Source organism: Chrysemys picta, chromosome 12 (assembly GCF_011386835.1).
Source record: "Chrysemys picta bellii isolate R12L10 chromosome 12, ASM1138683v2, whole genome shotgun sequence".
NCBI lineage: Eukaryota > Metazoa > Chordata > Testudines > Emydidae > Chrysemys > Chrysemys picta.
The window spans coordinates 27,310,480-27,329,795 of record NC_088802.1 but is presented as its reverse complement, the minus strand read 5'-3'; the positions used below and the strand labels follow the sequence as shown (position 1 = coordinate 27,329,795).

Sequence of the window (19,316 nt, the reverse complement as noted above, 5' to 3'; positions counted from 1 at the left end):
CTGGGACTTCCTGAGAGCCCCCTAGACACACACTGGTCTCAACAAGAGGTGCCCAGGAACTCAGCGTGTTTAGCACTGATGATGCCGCATCAGAAGTCAGGGCTGGATGTGTACCGGGAAAGGACTGTCCCTGTCCCAGAGTGCTGAAACAATGGGTGTGGGGAGTGCAGCCGCATCCACGGCTTGAAGTGGCTTCCATATAGACAGGGTTCACAGTTTGGTTCAGTGGCTCTCAGCACCCCCACTGTACAAATTGCTCCAGTGCCCCTGTCCCGGATCCAAACCGCCCTGATTTGGGTGCGCTTCCAGGGCGCTGGAGGACTTGCCGGGGGGGGGCAATTAACAAGCTATTTCTGGGGGCCCTCAGGCGGGACCCCTGGCCCGATTCACTTCCCATTCAACAGGGAGGTTCGCTTTTGCTTCCAGACTTGTCCCAGCCAGCTGGGAGCCAGTCGGGCTGCTCTGCCCAGCGGGGTCCCAGACGGTTGGGAGGTTGTGGAATCTCCATCTAAGGAGATATTTAAGAGTAGGTTAGATAAATGTCTATCAGGGGTGGTCTAGAATAGACAGTATTTGGTCCTGCCATGCAGGCAGGGGACTGGACTTGATGACCTCTCGAGGTCCCTTCCAGTCCTAGAATCTATGAATCTATATGGGGCCCAGTGACAGGCTTGGGAACCGCTCAGCCCCCGGGGCTGGCTTCTCGCTGGAGCGGCCGGGGAGGAGGAGCTGTTGCCACTAGAGGACAGTGGCTGATGTTCAAGGAGGGGAAACTGGTTCCTCCTCTGCCTACCCCGCTTCCTCTTCCGCCGGGAGAGAGCTGAGCTTCCCGGGCAGAGAACCTGCAGCCCGGGCTGAGCCGCTGCTGCTCCCCAGCGGGGTCTGTGCGGGGAGAGACCTGCACTAATCCCCCTCTGTGCCCAGCCTGGGGAGGGGACTTTCTGCGGTGGCTGGAACCAGCCCCGAGCTCTGCCGACACCAGCCCCTGAGCCGGAGCCTGCAGGTGAGGGGAGAGACCCGGGCAGGAAAGTGACTCCGCACCAACGGCCCCTCCTCGCCCCAGCTCTGCTCCGGGGGGGGGGGGGGCGGGGGTCTGCGAGTCCCAGAGCTGCTGCCCTCCCTGACCCCCCCCTCCACCCCCCCGCCGGCTCTGCTCACCTGAGCGCCTGCAGGAGCCGAGCCAGCTCCGGGAGACCGAACGCCCCGGGCCGGGCCAGGGACCGAGTCTCCCAGCCCCAGAGGAGGAGAGAGGAGGCAGGAGGGAGACAGAGATAGAGGCTGGAAGGGGCAGCAGGAGCAATCAGTGGGGTGGGAGGTTCCCGGCTCCCAGCCGTGCCCAGCCCCATTCCCTGCAGCCCCCCGGGGCAGATTGACTTTCCTGGGGAGAAGGGGAGGAGCAGCGAGAGGAAAAGCCAGTTCCTGCCTCTGCCTGGTCCCCGCGCTGCTGGGGGGATGCGCTGCCCTGGGGACAGTGTCAGGAGGGATCCCCCAGAGCGGCTCCTTTGGTTCTGCGCTTGGCTAAGAGGCTCTGTGCCTGGGAGTGGGGATACCAATGTCTGGGGGGGGGGGGGGGTTGGACCTGGTGGGAGGGGCCGGGTCTGCCCAGGAATAAAGTGCCCCAGGGTTTTCCAAGCATCTGTGGGTCTAATTCTTCTGTATGCAGGGAAAGGCTCTGGGGGAACTGGGGTGAGAAATGGGCCAAAAGCCCCTCCTGAAATCTCCCCCTGCTCACCCTTCTCGGCTGCAGGATAACGCTCCAGATCCTGCCCTCCCGCAGGCCGGGCCGTGGGATTGAGGTGGCCCATCCAGGAGGCTGGGGGAGCAGTGAGCAGGCGGGGGGAAGGGGTTAATGACGGACTTGTCTAGCATGGCGCTGACATTCCAGGGAGAGGGGTACCAGCCGCCGCCATCCCAGCGGCCTGCCATGGCAGTAGCCAAGGCACCAATGGCTTCACACTCCGCAGTGGGGAAAGGTGTCTGGGAACCCCTCATCCCGGACAGGCAATAGCAGATCATCTGTGCCTCACTAGGATGGCTGTGCCTGAGCCTCCAGGCCCAGCTGGAAACACCCGAGTTAAAGGCTAGGGCTGGGCGGGGGAGGATGAGGGTGAGAATGCTAATAGCAGGAGCTTTCCTGTCACGCTTTCCATCCCCAGATCTCCGAGTGCTTTACAAAGGAGCTCAGGGTCATTCTCCCCCTTTTACAGATGGGGAAACCGAGGCATGAGTGGCAACATGGCTCTGCTGTGGGCACCAGGGGCAGAGCCGGGATAGAAGACCACCCCCTGGGTGCCTTTCAGAATGCTGCCTTTCAGAGTGCTATTCATTAGGTAGCACCAGAAGGTGGGGCAGTGGGGCCCATGGAAGAACTCGGGGGCGGGGGGTGGCTGGGACAGCAGGTTCTGAGTGAGGGTCTCTGGCTGTTCCAGGGGCCGGCGGCCGGCAAGGAGGTGGGTGTGTATTCCACCATGGAGCCGTGCGTCCTGCTGGATCCTCACCAAAAAGCCCTGTACAGGGACGTCATGCAAGAAAGCTACGACACCCTGATGTCGCTGGGTGAGGATTCCTGTCCCCTTGGGTGTTTGGACATGGGGGGTGGGGGTGTCTCTGAAGCGCTGCTCAGGGTCTGGGTCTTTTAGATTTCAGTGGGATCAGCCCCATAGTCCACAGATGCCAGCCTGAGAGAGACCATCCCCTCTCCGGCCCCTGCTAGTGGACTTCTGCATGCCCAGGGCAGTGGAGTCGGCTTACAAGAGGAGCGTGGATGAGTTCAGCTTGTTCAGCCCAGCCAGACACAGACTGAGAGAGGGCTGCTTTTCATTTGGAGTGCGGGGGGTGAGCTCCGGGGAGAGGGAAGATCTGCTAATGCAACCGGACCATGTCGGCACAAGAACAAATGGGGATAAACTAGTCAGGAGTAAACTGAGGCTGGAAATTGGTAGGGTTCTACCCATCAGAGGAGGGAGGTTCAGGAACAGCTAGTTTGAAGCTGCAGCTTGAATGGGATTATATGACCGGGCTGGCAGAGATAGCTGGGGACTCAATGTGCCAGGTGGTCCCTTCTACTACTATGTCCTGTGATCATGAGTCTCATGTCACTCACACGTATTTCCCATCCCCAGGGAGGGCCCAATCTCAAGGCATGGTTAGGGGTGGGCTAGTGCCCTATCGTGCTACGCTGGAGTCACTGTAACCTGTACTGGTGTTGGAGATCACCGGACCCCCTCCAGGGGGCACTGCCCATCCCCTTTGCCCCACTGGCCTGCCCACAGCATCTCCCAGGGATCCCACACCAGCACAGAAGGGGGCTGGGGTTAAAAAATGTGGCTTGTCCTTTCTAATGACCATTGGGGTGTTATTCTTACCGCAGCCAAACTCCTGAATCAGACCCCCGGAATCATGAGATTGGCTTTGAAATCATGAGATTGAAAACATAAAAATGTTGGGCTTCTTTTCTTCACCTTCTGGTTTTTGAGCCATTAGCATCACACACAGGGTCACATTTTCAAACTGTTCTCTGCAGCTCCCTGTTGCGTTCCTGGCTTACATGCAAAGAAGCGAAATAGAAACATAATAGACTCTAGCTGGAAGCAACAGAACTTGGTTGCTTAGAATCCAGAACTGAAATGCACAAGAACCAAAAACAGAGAGAGAAAAAACAGGCTGCTCCCTCAGGCAATGTGGCACAATTCACCCCACCTTGCTCTATGCTGGGTCTTTGCAGACTGACTGCTGCTAGACCCAGGTCACATGCTTCACTATAGCGCCCACTAGCCTGCCAACAGGACCAGGAAACCTCCTGAGAATTTAAAGTGATAGCTTGTCAATGCCCCTCACCACCTGGGCTAGAAATTTACATCTTTCAATCTCTTTTTGTAGTGAACCCTCAGATTCTGGCACAATCTCACAATTCCAGCAACCAGGGCTTGAGGTCAAATCCCGAATATTGCGAGACTTGTGAGACGATCGCAAGGGCTGGCAACACCATAGCATAGCGGGTGCTTGGGGCTCTGCAGATGCAGACCCGGGCCTGGGGATAGGGCAAGGCTGGTCAAAGAGTCCTGGGGGAGTGAGCAACCGAGCTGCCATTCGGTAGGGGAATAGGGAAACCCTAGCTGTGTGCTGCTCACTGTGTATGGGGACCTGTCCTTCTCTAGTGGCTGGGACAAATAAATCCCCTGGGGTAGACGTGGCTTCTCTCCATGTGCAGCTTATCACACAGAGTGAGTTGGGGAACCCCCATGCAGCCCCATAGCCTTCCAGGGAGGGGCTGTGGATTGTGGTGATCACAGCCCCGCTGGCAGCGAGCAAGGAGAGGGGGTCGCTGCCTAACGAGCTCTGTTCCTCCCCCCCCGCCTGACTCCCCCCCCCACAGAATTTCCCTTTCTGAAAGCGGAGGTGATCTCCCGACTGGAACGGCGTCACAGAGGCTCCAAGGAGAGGGAGATCCCAGCAGCGTCTGGCCCAGGTGAGGGATCAGCTATGCCGACTGGGCAATAAACAGCTGGGGTTCCCACCCGGGCCCCATCAGCGTCCCGGCTCTGCCACTGCTGTCCCAGGTCTGGACTGTGCCCAGCGGGCGTCATAGCCTCCTGGTGAGCATCACTCACAGCTTCTCACCCAGCCTGACAACACCTGGCTGTGGCACCCTCCCCACTGAGGGCTTCGATGGGGTGTGGGGGCAGAATTGGTCCCCTCCTCTGGGCGAGGGCTTGGGGGATTCAGCCCGTGATTTTCTAATCTCCTGGGGAGCTATTTTAGTTTGTTTCCCCCCTTTCCGAGTTTCTTTCCGCCCAGAGCAGGGAGTGGATTCCAGGCAGGCAGTGTCCGACTGGACAGAGCACTGGACAGGGACCTAGGAGACCTGGGGTGCATTCCTGGCTTAGCCACTGGCCTGCTGGGTGAGCTTGAGCAAGTCACGCCCTCACTCCGTGCCTCAGTTTCCTCATCTGGGGAACAGGGGTTTGTAAAGTGCTTTGAGACCTAGCCATGCAGGAGCGGAGTGTGGGAGTTATTCTCTCTCTGTCCTGGCAGGTGATGGGACGGCGAGTGAGACCGAGGAGGAGAATCCCCCGAAGGAAGGCCCTGAGCCAGCGGAACCACGGGAGATGCTGCCGGAAGGATTTTCAGGAGCTGTTTGCCAGGGGCCTGCTGGGGTGAGGCTGGGAGGGGCAGGGAGGAGACAGGGCAAACCCACCCCTCAGGGGCCCAGCCCCAAGAAACTGCAGGATATCACAGCTCACCAGCAAACACCCCAGGGCCAGAAACCCTACCGGTGCCAGGACTGTGGCAAGAGCTTCATCTGGAGCTCGCACCTGGAGCGGCATCGGCGCGTCCACACAGGCGAGCGCCCCTATGCCTGCCCTGAGTGCGGTGAGCGCTTCACCCAGAGCTCCCACCTCCGGCAGCACCAGCTGGCCCATGGCGGCGAGCGCCCCTACAAGTGTGGCGACTGTGGCAAGCGCTTCGGTGACCCGCCAGCCCTGGCAGTCCACCGACGCGGCCACCTGGAGGACAAACCCTACCGCTGCGCCCAGTGCGGCAAAGGCTTCGCCTGGAGCTCCCACCTGGAGCGTCACCGGCGCGTCCATACCGGCGAGCGGCCCTACCGGTGCAGGGAGTGCGGGGAGGCCTTCGCCCAGAGTGCCCACCTCACCAAGCACCGCCGGACCCACACCGGGGAGCGCCCCTACCGCTGCCCCCACTGCGGGAAGGGCTTCGGGGACAGCTCTGACCTCACGCGACACAAACGGACCCACACAGCTGGGAGCATCAGGCAGCGCCAACAACCCGCTCGCAAGCAGAGTCCGGCCAAGCCCAGGAAAGCTCAGCAGAAGGGGAAACACAGCCGCTGCAGCCAGGGCGCTGGGGAGAGCTTGGGGCGACCACAACAGCAGCAGGGTCCCCAGTGCCAGGACTGCAGGCTGGGCTCCAAGCCCCGGAGAGCCCACCAGGAGGGGACGTGCAGCTGCTTCAGGGAGAGCTCGGAGCTGTTTCAGGGTTCAGAGGCCCTGGGACCCCAGCCCAAGCGGAAATCCCACCCCTGTGGGCACTGCGGGAAGGTCTTCACCTGGAGCTCCCACCTGGAGCGGCACCGGCGCGTCCACACCGGCGAGCGGCCCTATGCCTGCCCCGAGTGTGGCGAGCGCTTCGCTCAGAGCGCCCACCTCACCAAGCATCGCCGGACCCACACCGGCGAGCGGCCCTACACCTGCCCCCACTGCGGGAAGGGCTTTGTCGAGAGCTCCGACCTGGCACGGCACCGGCGCACCCACACCGGGGAGAAGCCCTACAGGTGCAAGCAGTGCGGGAAAGGCTTCAGTGTCCACTCAGCCCTCACCAAGCACCACAGGGAGCACGCGGGGAGCACGCCGTGAGTGGTTGCCACTGAGAACCTGCGCCAGGCTGCCCCGTCCCCTCCTCAGGGAGAGGAGAGGAAAACCTGGCACTTCCATTTCACATTGCACGCTTGGGAGAAGGCCCCCGGGATGGCCCGAGGGCCTCTGGGCTGGAGACATCCCCGCCACACAGGACGGCCCAAGGGCATCTAGACCAAGACCCCTCCAGGATGGCCCGATGGCCTCACTACCTCTGAAAACCCATGCTGGAAAGCACACTTCCAGCTTTAGTACTGACGTATCCTAAAAGTGACTCTTCAAACGTGGCTGTTTTGTCACCCTATAGTGCCCTGCAATCACAGGGGCTCCGTTTCCCAGCAATAAGATCTTTATTCTCACTGCCAGCCCTGGGATGGAAGAGAAGCACTGGGTTCTTTCCTTCTCACACGTCATCACCAGGAATAAAGGGTTCACAGGGCGAATTCTTGCTTGTGCAGCCGCTGGCACCCTCACCCTCTTTGACCCCTCCATGACAGATTTCATGCCCCGAGGGCCATACGTAGGTCGACCCCTCCCCCCCGTGGAGACGCAGCTAGGTGGATAGATTCTTCCCTCCACTTCACTACTGCCTCTCAGAGAAGTGGATTTACTGCATCACTGGAAAATCCCCTTTTGTCAGCGTAGGCAGCGTCTACACTACAGTGCTACAGCATCCCAGCTGCAGTGCCGTAGATGTGTTGCTGCCGTGGCTGTAGAGCAGATGTGGCCTCAGAAGCAGTTCTGTTGCGATTGCCCAGGGTGGGATGGGGTAGTTGCAGAGCAAACGGGAGATAGAGGCAGCAAGCACTCGAGGCCCGACTCTGCTACATGCAGGGAGCAGGGCAGCGGGGTGGAGAAAAGGGGCTAGTCCTGTGGGATACGTTCTCAGATTGCAATCACAAGAAGAAAAATGTGCTACAGGGGGTAAGTGGCCATAGTGTGTCTCCTCTCTCCACCACCGGCCTACACAGCTGGGACTCCTTTACAGCAGGATGACCGAGAGGGGAACCAGCCCCTTTAAACTTTCTTTAAAGAACGTTGAGCGTTAAAGAGGAAGGGCCCAGCACTCACTGGTTGACCCTAAAAGAAAGTGGCAAATAACCAGCCAGGGGGTCTGGCTTCAGGGGTTTCAGAGTCTGGCTGGTCCAAATTTTAATTTTTCATTCCATTCCGAGAATGACATTTTTTTCATGAAAAATCTTTCTTGCTTTTTTCTTCTTTTTAAGGATGAAAAAAAATCTGAAATTCAAAACGTTTTCCTCTCCAATTCAAGGCTTCCGTTTTAGAGGGGGATCGAGGGTTGTTGGTGCATGCGTGCATGTGTCTTTTTTCTACGTTCTCTTGCTATTTAACTTTCCCATCTTTTTTTTTCCCTCTGGAAGAGGAGTGTGAATCAAATGAGAGCAATTTGGAGGCAGAAAAAACACTTTCTCTAACTTTTTTTCCACTGGAAAATTAAAGAAAAACAAAGAAAGAAAAAGTGAGAATGGGAAATGCAGACACATGCAAAAAATGAAAATTTTGGAAATAAAACAAAAAATTAAATTCAATTCATTTTACAATTTTGGATTTAAAAAAAGGGGTTTCTGGGTTGATCCTCACAAACTGTTTGACGAACAAAATACAGACCTCTGTATTTATGTTTAAAAAGGAATAAAATTAAAAGGAATTTTGATCGAACGAAGAGTCGTTTAAATCAGAAAAATAGAAACAGTTCCTTTCTAACAGGTCAATACTCAATGTTTTGGGTTTGGGTAGGGGATTAATTTATTCATTGGATCGAAACAATTTTTTGCAAAATTAACACAGATTTGCAAAATGCTTCAGTTGACCCAAATCTGCATTTTTTGCCAAAAAATGTCACGTGCGGTGCATCCCAAATGGCAGGGAGCTGTCTTTACTGGGTTGTTTTGTTTTTGTTTTTTTGATTGATTGATTTAGCGAATCCATGGGCAGGCAGCCATCTAAATGCCTTCAGAATCAAAGACCTTAGAAAAAGAGTGGGAATTGAATGGAATAAATTTATAACAAATGCCGAGATTCATCAGCAAATTCAACAACCCCTAACTGCTAACGATATCCGGAAAAGAAGACTGAGATATTGGGGACCTGGGTTATGAACGAAATCAGACTGACAGCCATAGCAGGGCTGTCTCAAAAGGGGCTGATCAAAAGAATCTATCAGACAATATGTATGGGGGGCGGGGGCATTATGGGACATAGAGGCCTCTCCACAGAGGTCTAGACTTTGCATGGTCCCTACCAGCCCTACATTTCTATGACACTCAAAGAGCAACCCATGATAGCCGGGGATGGTGGAGCCCTGTTCGTGCCCACAGCGATGTCTGGAATGAATTCAGATTCACTCATACTCATCTAGCTGCTTCAGTGCACAGCTCAAGTACAGACATGTTAAAAGTGACTTGCATGCCCACCCTGATCTCGCTACAACAGTGCAAAACCCTAAATTAGCTAACATAGCTTCTCTGCACCCCCATGGCCAGAGCACCGCAGCACCTCATGCCATAGGCACTGGAACTAGTAGTGAGGGGGTGCTCCAGCACTCCCTGCCTTGAATTTATTTCCATCATACACAGGGTTTACAGTTTGGTTCAATGGCTCTCAGCACCCATTAAAAATAGTTCCAGCACCCCTGCCTCACGCGATCTTTAATAGCAGCGTGGACTGGTGGATATAGCACTGCACTGGACTCAGGACACCTGGGTTCTTATTCCTGGCTCTGCCACCAGCCTTCTGGGCGACCTTAGCTAGGACTCCATATGAAGCCAGCCAGGATGCTGGTGTAGCATGCCTGCCTCTCTCTGAGCATACTGTCACCAGGGCAAGAAGCTTACACAGCTTCAACCTTCCTGGATCTGACCTCGGAGCATTCAGCATCCCCTTCCACACCGTGTGCTTCCCACAGTGAGTCCGCCCGGGCAGGGCTCCTGGGGAAGCCAGAGGGCCCTTCACCCCAACTCAACAGTCAGCAGTGATTCTCATCTAGCGTGTAGAACAGAAGGGTTTATTAGTCGACAGGGACACAGCGTGGAACAGAACTTATTAGCACAGAAAACAGTCAGTAAAGTCCATCTTGGGGGGAGGGGAGCCCAGAGCCAGGGTTCTGGCCCTCCCCCGGCACCCCAAGCCAGCCGAGACTGACTCACTTCCAGCTGTCTGGCCCCTGCCCTGCCCGTTGCTCCCAGGGCCGCCCAGAGGATTCAGGGGGCCTGGGGCAAAGCAATTTCAGGGGCCCCTTCCATAAAAAAAAGTTGCAATACTATATTTTTTATATTTCCAAATACATGATACTAACCAGTGAAATACATTCAAAAATTAATTTTTAATAATTTGAAAATATACAGAATACATTATTTTAAAACATTAAAAGCTTTAATGGTATGTATACATTTGCAATTACATAATGGGCTGTCGCTGGGGGATGGTAATGGTTGGTGCCAATGGGCTGTCGCTGCCTGGGGGTGGCGCTGTTGTTGCCCAGGGCTGGGTGGGGAGCTGGGCTCTGGGTCGGGGGGTGCCCGGTTCACAGGGGCTGGGCTCAGAGCTGGGGGTCAGGGCTGTGGGGGGGGATCAGGGGGTTGTCTGGCTCAGAGGGGCTGGGCTCAGAGCTGGGAGTCAGGGGGGTGTCTGGCTCAGAGGGGCTGGTCTCGGAGCTGGGGGGTCAGGGCTGAGGGAGGTCAGGGGGGTGTCTGGCTCGGAGTGAGGGGTCGGGGGGTGTCCGGCTCAGAGGGGCTGGGCTCGGAGCGGAGGGTCAGGGCTGGGGGGGGTCAGGGGAGTGTCCAGCTCAGAGGGGCTGGGCTCAGAGCTGGGGGGAGTTAGGGGGGTGTCTGGCTCAGAGGGGCTGGTCTCGGAGCTGGGGGTCAGGGCTGCAGGGGGGGTCAGGGGGTGCCCAGCTCAGAGGGGCTAGGCTCAGAGCTGGGGGAGTCAGGGCTGCAGGGGGAGGGTTGGGGGTGCCCGGCTCAGAGGGGCTGGGCTCAGAGCGGGGGGTCAGGGCTGCAGGAGGGTTTGGAGGGTGTCCGGCTCAGAGGGGCTGGGCTCAGAGCTGAGGGTCAGGGGGTGCCTGGCTCAGAGAGGCTGGACTTGGAGCGGGGGCGTCAGGGCTGTGGGGGGGGGCAGGGGGTGCCTGGCTCAGAGGGGCTGGGCTTGGAGCGGGGAGTCAGGGGGGTGTCCGCCTCAGAGGGGCTGGGCTCAGAGCAGGGGGTCAGGGGGATGTCCGGCTCAGAGGGGCTGGGCTTGGAGCGGGGAGTCAGGGGGGTATCTGGCTCAGAGGGGCTGGGCTCAGAGCTGGGGGTCAGGGCTGGGGGGGATCAGGGGGTGTCCGGCTCAGAGGGGCTGGGCTCAGAGCAGGGGGATGTCCGGCTCAGAGGGGCTGGGCTCGGAGCGGGGGGTCAGGGGAGTGTCCGGCTCAGAGGGGCTTACCATGCTGCTTCCTCCCGCCTCCCCCGTCTCCTGGAGCCTCAGCGTGCCACATCCAGAAGCGGCCCTGGACAGAGCTAAAGCAGTGTGGCTCCACAGGACTTGAGCTCCCGCCACTTGGCCGCAGGTTGCAGCCCCGCCCCCTTACCACGCAGCTCTGAGCAGGAGGCGCTCAGGCCCCGCCCCCTTACCATGTGGCTCTGAGTGGGAAGATCTCAGGCCCCAGTGGAGCCACGCCGCTTTAGCTCTGTCCCGGTCCTGGACCGCTCCTGGACACGGCGTGCTGAGGTGCCGGGAGATGTGGGAAGGCGGAGGCCAGGGGGAGCCGCCAACATTCTCGTGGGGGCCCCTGTGGGGCCCGGGGCAAATTGCCCCACTTGCCCCCCCCCCGGGCAGCCCTGATTGCTCCTCCTCATCCAGCCTTTGTCTCGCTTTCCAGGCCAAGAGTCACCTGGTTGCATCCCCTCCTGGGTCTCAGGTTATGAAGGGGGTGGCCATAGCATCCATGCAGGCAGCTGGAGCAGCCACACAAAAGTCACACACCCTTATTCCCACCACCTAGACATTGGTGCAATACACAGGGAAACTGAGGCACACAGAGCATTCATGCAAAACAGTAAGCCTCACATAGGCTCACATACAACATAAGGGAAAATCCCCACCTCGTCACATCAATCCCACTCCGTGCCTCAGTTTCCCCACCTGTAAAATGGGGGTTGTCAGGGTTCCCTCCCCACTCTGAACTCTGGGGTACAGATGTGGGGACCCGCATGAAAGACCCCCTAAGCTTATTTCTACCATCTTAGGTTAAAAACTTTCCCAAGGCACAAATCCTTCCTTGTCCTTGGATGGGTACTGCTGCCACCACAAAGATTCAGGAAAACGACCACTTGGAGTTCCTGTTTCCCTAAAATATTCCCCCAAGCCCCTTCACCCCACTTCCTGGGGAGGCTTGAGAATAATAAACCAACCAAATAGGTTAAGAAGATGAGCACAGACCAGACCCTTGGGTTTTTCGGACACTAAAAACCAATCAGATTCTTAAAAAAACAGAACTTTATTATAAAGAAAAAAGTAAAAGAAGTACCTCTGTAAAATCAGGATGGAAAGTAATTTTACAGGGTAATAAGATTCAAAACACAGAGGATTCCCCTCTAGGCAAAACTTTAAAGTTACAAAAAAACAGGAATAAACCTCCCTCTTAGCATAGGGACAATTCACAAGCTAAAACAAAAGATAATCTAACGCATTTCCTTCCTATTACTTACAATCTGTAATCTTAGATGCTTAGTTCAGGTCTGGCTTTGGGAGATGTATTTTCCCTGCCCTGATTTCTCACTGACCCAGAGAGAACACACAGAGAGAGACAAAACAAAAACCTTCCCCCACAGATTTGAAAGAATCTTCTCCCCTTATTGGACCTTTTGGTCAGGTTCCAACCAAGTTATTTGAGCTTCTTAACCCTTTACAGGTAAAGGAGGGATTTTATGCTACCCTTAGCTGTATGTTCATGACAGAGGTAATAATCCGGACCTCCTTTGTAAAGTGCTTTGAGATCTAGTGGTGGAGTGTGCTAGATAAGAGCTCCCCACCATCACCACCTGTGTATTATCTGTTTTACAGATGGGGGAACTAAAGCACAGACAGACTAAGGGCTGGTCTACATTAGTCCAAGCGCAGGGGAGTACATTCTCATGCACAGCAGTGGGTAATGCATTAACTGGCCCCTGTGCTATATTAACACACACTAGGGCACCTGAAGAGAGAGAGAGCTGTTTGGGCACAGAGCGCTGCATGGAAAAGCAGATTTGGAACAGCGAGGAAAGGGATTGTCTCCTGCTGTTTGAACCCTCCTGTGTTCAGGGAAACAGGACTCGATATATAAGTAAATAACCAAAGAGAATCCCTGGCTTTTTCATCCATTTCTCCTAATGGACGCAACTAGCAGGGCCCCGAACTTTGGCTAGCCCAGGCCAAACATGTTGGGGGGAAGAGGGGATTCCAATTCACTCGGCCCCTGTCCCCAGCAGCTGGGCCTGTATGGGATGTGTGTGACGAAGTGGGGATTTTCCTTTATGTTATATGTGAGCCTATGTGAGTCTTACTGTTTTGCATGAATGCTGTGTGTGACTTTTGCAGAGGCTGCTCCAGCTGCCTGCATGGACGCTATGGACGCTCCTTCGTAACCTAAGACCCAGGAGGGGGATACGACCAGGTGACTCTTGGCCCACAAACAAGACAAAGGCCGGAGAAGGATCAACAGGCAGGGCAGGGGCCAGACAGCTGGAAGTGAATCAGTCTCGGCCGGCTTGGGGCTAAGGGCTAGGACCAGAGCCCTGGTTCTGGGCTCCCCTCCCCCCAAGATGGACTTGGCTGAAAGTCACTGATTTCTGTGCTAACTAGTTCTGTCCTACGCTGTTTTCCTGTTGACTAATAAACCTTCTGTTTTACTGGCTGGCTGAGAGTCACATCTGACTGCGGAGTTGGGGTGAAGGGCCCTCTGACTTCCCCAGGAGCCCCGCCCGGGTGGACTCGCTGTGGGAAGCACACGGTGTGGAAGGGGATGCTGAATGCTCCAAGGTCAGACCCAGGAAAGTCGAAGCTGTGTAAGCTTCTTGCCCTGGAGACAGTATGCTCAGAGAGAGGAGGCTCCCCCAGAGTCCTGACTGGCTTCGCAGGGAATAGCTCCAGAGCATCACCCCAGTGACTCCATGACAGGGTAGCCCATTGCCTCTCCAGCTGGGCTTTCACAGGCAGCCGCTGAACTGCATGGAGGAGTGACCCGGAGAGGCCAGCTTCAGCTGCCCGACTGCCAGAGACGTGCCGGGGGTCAGTCACAGTGGGAGAAGGACACAGTCCCTCCCCTTGCAGGCAACGTTGGGTGGGGAGAGCATGGTGGCCCTGGGCTGGGTACAGGGCAGGGGGGTTGCTGGACAGAGGAGACACACGGGATGGTCATATGTCCTCCCCTTTAGATTGTCCCCTCCTCCCCCTCCCCCCAGTACCAGGAGGCACAAGTCATCTATGTCCTAGGGTCTCTGCCAGGCTGACCCAGGGGGAAATTCCTTCTCAATCCCAAATGTGGCGATCAGTTCGACCCTGAGCATGTGGGCAAGACCCACCGGCCAGACACCCGGGGAAGAAGTTTCTGTAGTAACTCAGAGCCCTCCACATCTAGTGTCCCATTTCCAGCCATTGGAGATATTTGCCGCTACCAATTGCAGATCGGGTCCATCATTAAATATCACCCACACATACATCTCGCCATGACTGGGACAAGCCTTGGGATTCTGGCTGTTGGCAGAGAATTCGCATGCCGCTCTCTGATGCACTGTAATGTAGACTGTAGACCTAGGAGAGCTGGGTAGCCTCTGTGCTCTCTGCCAGGTGGCACCATGACGTCTCTGGGTCACCAAGATGCCTAGCACAGCTGGGTGCCTGGGGCCCCAATCTCCCATGGAGCTCCTGCCGGGGGCTGGACTGGGGATCACAATCACAGCAGGAGAGGATTGGGACTCCCTGCTTAATGGCGCTCTGTGGCCGAGGGGGGAATCTGGAGCTCCAGACTTCCCTGCCAGCCTCAGTGCCATCAGCTGGTTCAAACTGTTCTTCAGTGGAAAACCGATGTGGGGAGAAAACAAACGTGAGTCCTGGGAAATGTCTGTTTTACATGGGAAATTCTGACTTTCCTTAGAAACCTCAAATGCCCCAAATCTTTCTGTTTGGAAATGCTGTAGTAATGCGCCCTGAGAGGTATAGCGTGTGCTGCCTTTCTCCTCTCTGTGCAGGGCACCCCATCCAGATTACACCCCCCAGCATGCATCATGGCATCTCACCAGGAGGGGATGCATCATGGTAGAGGCCCTCTGGCCAGAGAGCCCAGCGGTACAGGAGTCTGGGAACACTCTCCTGAGGCACCACGCCTGCACTTCCCAATCAAAACATTTCCCATGTCCAGTTGTCTCCAAAAATTCAAAGTGACAAAAAGTCCCATTCCCTCACCCACTCTGGCAGGTGGCTCCCGCGGGCATCCCAGGGAGGTTGGCATAGAGTTCTCCAGTGTTGACGTGCACTGGAGTGTCAATCCATGATGACTTCAATTCTCGGTCCTTGCTGTATTTCATGCACCTGCCTCTGGAATCTCTCTAGGGCAGATAGCACAACAAACAGTGTTCTGCTGAAGGTCCAGCTTTTGGTGCCGGTGTCTGACCTGCTGCTTTCTTCAGCCAGCCTGACCTGCCAATACCCAGACTGAGCATCTAGCACACTGAGTACACTGGCTGTGGATGGCCTGTGAGCAGGGTCACTGAGGCTGGGGAGGCTGGAGTGTTCCCGCATTATTGCTTTGCTTAAGTCTCAAGGGGCTACTCATATTCACACTGCACCCGTGTTTTGGGCTTTTTCCTGCTGCAACCATCAAGTTAACCCATCCCAAAGGTTCCCCTGCCTCTTCGGTTATACCCAGTTGTTCTATACACTGGAGCCCTTCTCTGCTTTGGGCATCACTGTTCATGGCAGGCGTGGGGCTGCATGCCCAGCTGGCACTGCACTGGTAGATCGCTTGATTTTGCAATATCCTGGTAAACATCCCAACCCTTCTGTGACACAGTGCAAGTGTTCAGAAAGGGTTAATGCTGCTCCTGGAACAATGCAGGAGACAAAGGTGTGTGTGAGACCTTGCTGGTTGGGTGGAACATATGAGTCATTAAAGAACTGGTTGAAACCGACCCAGATCGACAGAGGATCCGAAAAGACAAGGAGACCCCCCCCCCCCTTCCCCGACAACTGAACAAGGGACACTGGCAGGAAAGGGTGGGCAAGAAGGCCGCTGGAGAACAAAGGGGGAAAGGGGCCGGGTGACTGGAGAAGGGCTGCCTTTGGGAGAGATTCAACAGCTCTCCCTGCAGACTGAAAAAGGGACAGAGACAGAAATGGGGTCCATCACAGCTTGGCTGGCTCGTTATGGTGCTGGCTTGACTAGGGTGGCCCTATAGCTTAACCTCTACCTCTCTGGGCTAACCCAAGCGTGACGGGTTCGGTCACAGAGACCCCCTTGGGACTGTTACCTGTGTGACAAAGTAGGAAGTATTAACCTGGTAATGCTGCATGGGAGTTTTACTAGTTTACTGTCTGCATTAATACTAGATGATGATGGGAAATAAGGGTGTGACTTCACTGAAGGATGACACTTGATGGCCAGCACATAAAGGATGGTGGCTGCCCTTCGTAACCTGAGCCCAGGAAGGGGTTGGGGCCAGGTGATACCTTCTGCCCAGGAAATTGGACAAAGGCTGGAGGAGGGGCCTGGGATGTGGCTGGGTGAGGTTGCTGGAGGGAGTTTTCAGTTTGGAGCTGGTGGGGAGATTGGGGGAGGCCCAGAACCTGGGTCTGGGCTCCCCAACCCCTAAGATAGACCTGACTGAGGGGTCCTGTTTTCTGTACCTACAAGCTCTGCTTTAGACTGTGTTCCTGCTGTCTAATAAATCTGTTTTACTGGCTGGCTGAGAGTCACGGTGAATCGCAGGAAGTGGGGGGTGTAGGGCCCTGAATCTCCCACACTCCGTGACAACCTCATGTGCGGAGACTACCTCTGAGCCAGTTTTCTTTGCCAGTTTGGGACTCTAGAACCCTGTCTTGTTGAGCCAGACATGCCAGCCTGCTGCAATACAGACCCAGGGTCTGAACCATGCCCAAAGCTGCTGACTTAACTGAAAACAGCTCAGCAAGTACTCCTGTCTCCAGCACCCAGACACCCAACTCCCAATGGGATCCAAACCCCGAATAAATTCGTTTTGCTCTGTATAAAGCTTATACAGGGTAAACTCATAAACTGTCTGCCCTCTATAACACTGATATAGAGATATGCACAGCTGTTTGCTCCCCCAGGTATTAATCACTTATTCTGGGTCAATTAATAAACAAAAGTGATTTTATTAAGTATACAAAATAGGATTTAAGTGGTTTCTAGTAATAACCGACAGAACAAAGTAAGTTACCAAGCAAAATAAAACAAAACACGCAAGTCTAAGCCTAATACATTAAGAAACTGATTACAGATAAATCTCACTCTCAGAGATGTTCCAATAAGCATCTTTCACAGACTAGACTCCTTCCTAGTCTGGGCCCAATCCTTTCCCTTGGTACAGACCTTGTTAGTTGCAGCAGGCATCTTAGGTGAAAAGCAGGGGATTTCACATGACTGGGGCTCTTTGTTCTGTCCCACCCCCCTTTTACAGCTTTGGCACAAGGCGGGAATCCTTTGTCTCTCTGGGTCCCCACCCTCCTTCTAAATGGAAAAGCACCAGGTTTAAGATAACAAGGAGTCTGGTGGCACCTTAAAGACTAACAGATTTATTTGGGCATAAGCTTTCGTGAGTTAAAACCTCACTTCTTCGGATGCAGGTTTAAGATGGATTCCAATAATCGGTGACATGGTCACATGTCACTGTAAGACCTCCTTCTTCATTATCTTCATTACATAGGAAGGCTTGCAGGGAAACAAACCCATTCACAGGTCATTGATTCTGAAGCACTCTTAATGGCTTCCACTTAATATGTTTACATCAGTAATACAAGTTTATATCTTATTCTCCTAACTCTAGACATAGAAATAATACATGCAAACAAATAGGATGAACACACTCTGTAGATCATAAGTTTTGTAATTATACCTTAGAAGAGACCTTTTGCATAAAGCATATTCCAGCTACATCATATTCACACCGACAAACATATTTTTATAAAGCATATGGAGTGCAACGTCACACCAAGAACTTCCAGTTGCTGCAGCCAGGTGACTAATAAATGGGTCCCTTATTTTGCAAAAGCCTCTGGTGTCACTGCAAATACATTCTGAGAGAGTTGAGCCCTGGTGGGGCCCAGTACAAGCCTCCAGCACAATTCCAGCTTGGCTGGATTTGCCGCAGGGAGACCCGGAGACAGTAGCGTAGCTAAAGGGGTGCAGGGGAAGCAGCTGCTTCCCCTCAGCACATTTTTCAAAAGCAGCGCCTTCCGGGCCAGCGCTGGGCTCTGCAGGCAAGGGGGGGCAGCACGGTCGGAGGAGCCATGGGGCGGGGCACGGGCACGGCCGGAGGAATGAAGGGGCCGGCTCCTCGGAACATTGCACCCCATGCTCAGCGCAGCCCCAACATCACCGTGGCCGCCTCCTGCGGCAGCTCAGGGCTCGGCGCCCGAGCGCTCCCCACCCCTGGATGCGGCAGCATCTCCCGGCAGCGGCTCGCGGCCACCAGCCCCGCCACGCCGTAGGTCAGGCCTGGGCCGAGGGAAGCAGAAAGCTGCTGGAGAGAGGGGGGGATCTGCCCGCCTGCCAGCTGCTGCCCGCCCCACTGCTCCGCTCCCTCCAGCCTCCGGAAGAAGCGAGCAGCGCCCACCCGCCACCCCTTCCCCGCGCCCGCAGCCTCCAGCCCGGCCTCAGGGCAGGTGGGCAGCCCGCACCGCCTGGAGCTTCCCACGAGCCTCTCCCCTCCCCCTCCCGTGGTGGCCGCCCAGCGCGGTGTCATAGCTTCCTCCAAGTCCGAGGTCGCTCGGCAGCGAGTGAGTCCCGCCCGCGGGAGCGTGAAACTTTCTCGCCTCTTCTCTCCCCCCCCCCCCCTTCTCCGACTGCACCTTAAAATCTTCCTCGGCCGGGCCGCACTGTGCCCGGCCCTCTCCCCCCGGACTGAGCCCCTCTGAAGGGGGAGGAGGGGGCACAGCATGGCTGCAGCGTGGCCAGCGGAACCAACGGGGAGGGGGCGCGGCTGGAGAAGCCAGCCAAGGGGGGGGCGTGGAGTGGCTGGAGGAGGAGCCAAGGGGGGCGTGGCCAGAGGAGGAGCCAAGGGGGGGGCACCTTTTTTATGTTTGCTCCCCCTGCACTTAGAACCTGGCTACGCCACTGCTCGGAGGGAGACAGCCCAGTTCAGGAGGCTTGGAGGCATGGCCCTACCCCTGTGGAGCTGTGCAGATCCTTGAGGCCTGGCCCCCTATTGGGGGGTCACTCCCAGGGGACTGGTTACAGGCTGGGGCATAGACCAGACCCTGTGGATCCATACCTTCAAATGCAGCATGAAATCTTTCCTCAATTCCCTCTGCTGCGATTTATCCTTTCGCGGATGTAGCGGGGTAGAAACCCACTCCTGCCTGGGAAGGGTTAAAGCCAGCCCTGCAGAGGGCTGGGGCTGTGGGAAAAGCTACCTAGGCTGATTGGGGAAGTAGCCGCAGCTGGGCCATGCCCCAATCAGGCCTCAGCTGGCCTATATAAAGAGGCTGGGGGCTCAGCAGTCTCTCTCTGTGTTCAGGGAGAGAAGGGCTTGGCTGCAGGGAGCTAAGACAGAGTACCTGAGTGGAGCAGGGCTGGGTAAAGGCTGAGGAGCTGGGGAACTTCAGCCTGGAAAGCTCCAGGCTGTGGCCTAGTATTAGGCCAAGGGGTACTGGGGGTTGCAGAGGGTAGCCCAGGGGTAGGCCAAGGCAGCAGGTCCAAACCCTCCTTGCCAGTGATGAGTAGGC

At 55.8% G+C, this 19,316-nt stretch overlaps 1 protein-coding gene across 6 annotated transcripts; it reads left to right on the top strand.

Annotated features, from left to right (window-relative positions):
- Positions 1-766: 766 nt before the first annotated feature.
- On the top strand, positions 767-8,057 carry ZNF497 (zinc finger protein 497). 6 transcript variants are annotated; one of them, XM_065562438.1, is made up of 5 exons: positions 768-1,003; positions 2,208-2,330; positions 2,430-2,556; positions 4,376-4,468; positions 5,035-8,057. In XM_065562438.1, the coding sequence occupies exons 3-5, from the start codon at positions 2,469-2,471 to the stop codon at positions 6,375-6,377; spliced, it is 1,524 nt and encodes a 507-aa protein (XP_065418510.1). In that variant the 5' UTR covers positions 768-1,003; positions 2,208-2,330; positions 2,430-2,468; the 3' UTR covers positions 6,378-8,057. The 6 variants fall into 6 exon arrangements, with proteins under 6 accessions (XP_065418512.1, XP_065418510.1, XP_042698602.2 ...); XM_042842668.2 differs by having other exon boundaries at positions 2,208-2,343; XM_042842667.2 differs by lacking the exon at positions 2,208-2,330.
- The last annotated feature ends 11,259 nt before the right edge of the window (positions 8,058-19,316 follow it).

Bases quoted from the DNA above. Each gene is read 5' to 3' on its own strand.
- ZNF497 (XM_042842667.2), top strand. From the start codon at position 2,469: ATGGAGCCGTGCGTCCTGCTGGATCCTCACCAAAAAGCCCTGTACAGG. The intron at 2,557-4,375 runs GTGAGGATTCCT...CCCCCCCCACAG, and splicing joins CGACACCCTGATGTCGCTGG to AATTTCCCTTTCTGAAAGCG. The intron at 4,469-5,034 runs GTGAGGGATCAG...CTGTCCTGGCAG, and splicing joins CCCAGCAGCGTCTGGCCCAG to GTGATGGGACGGCGAGTGAG.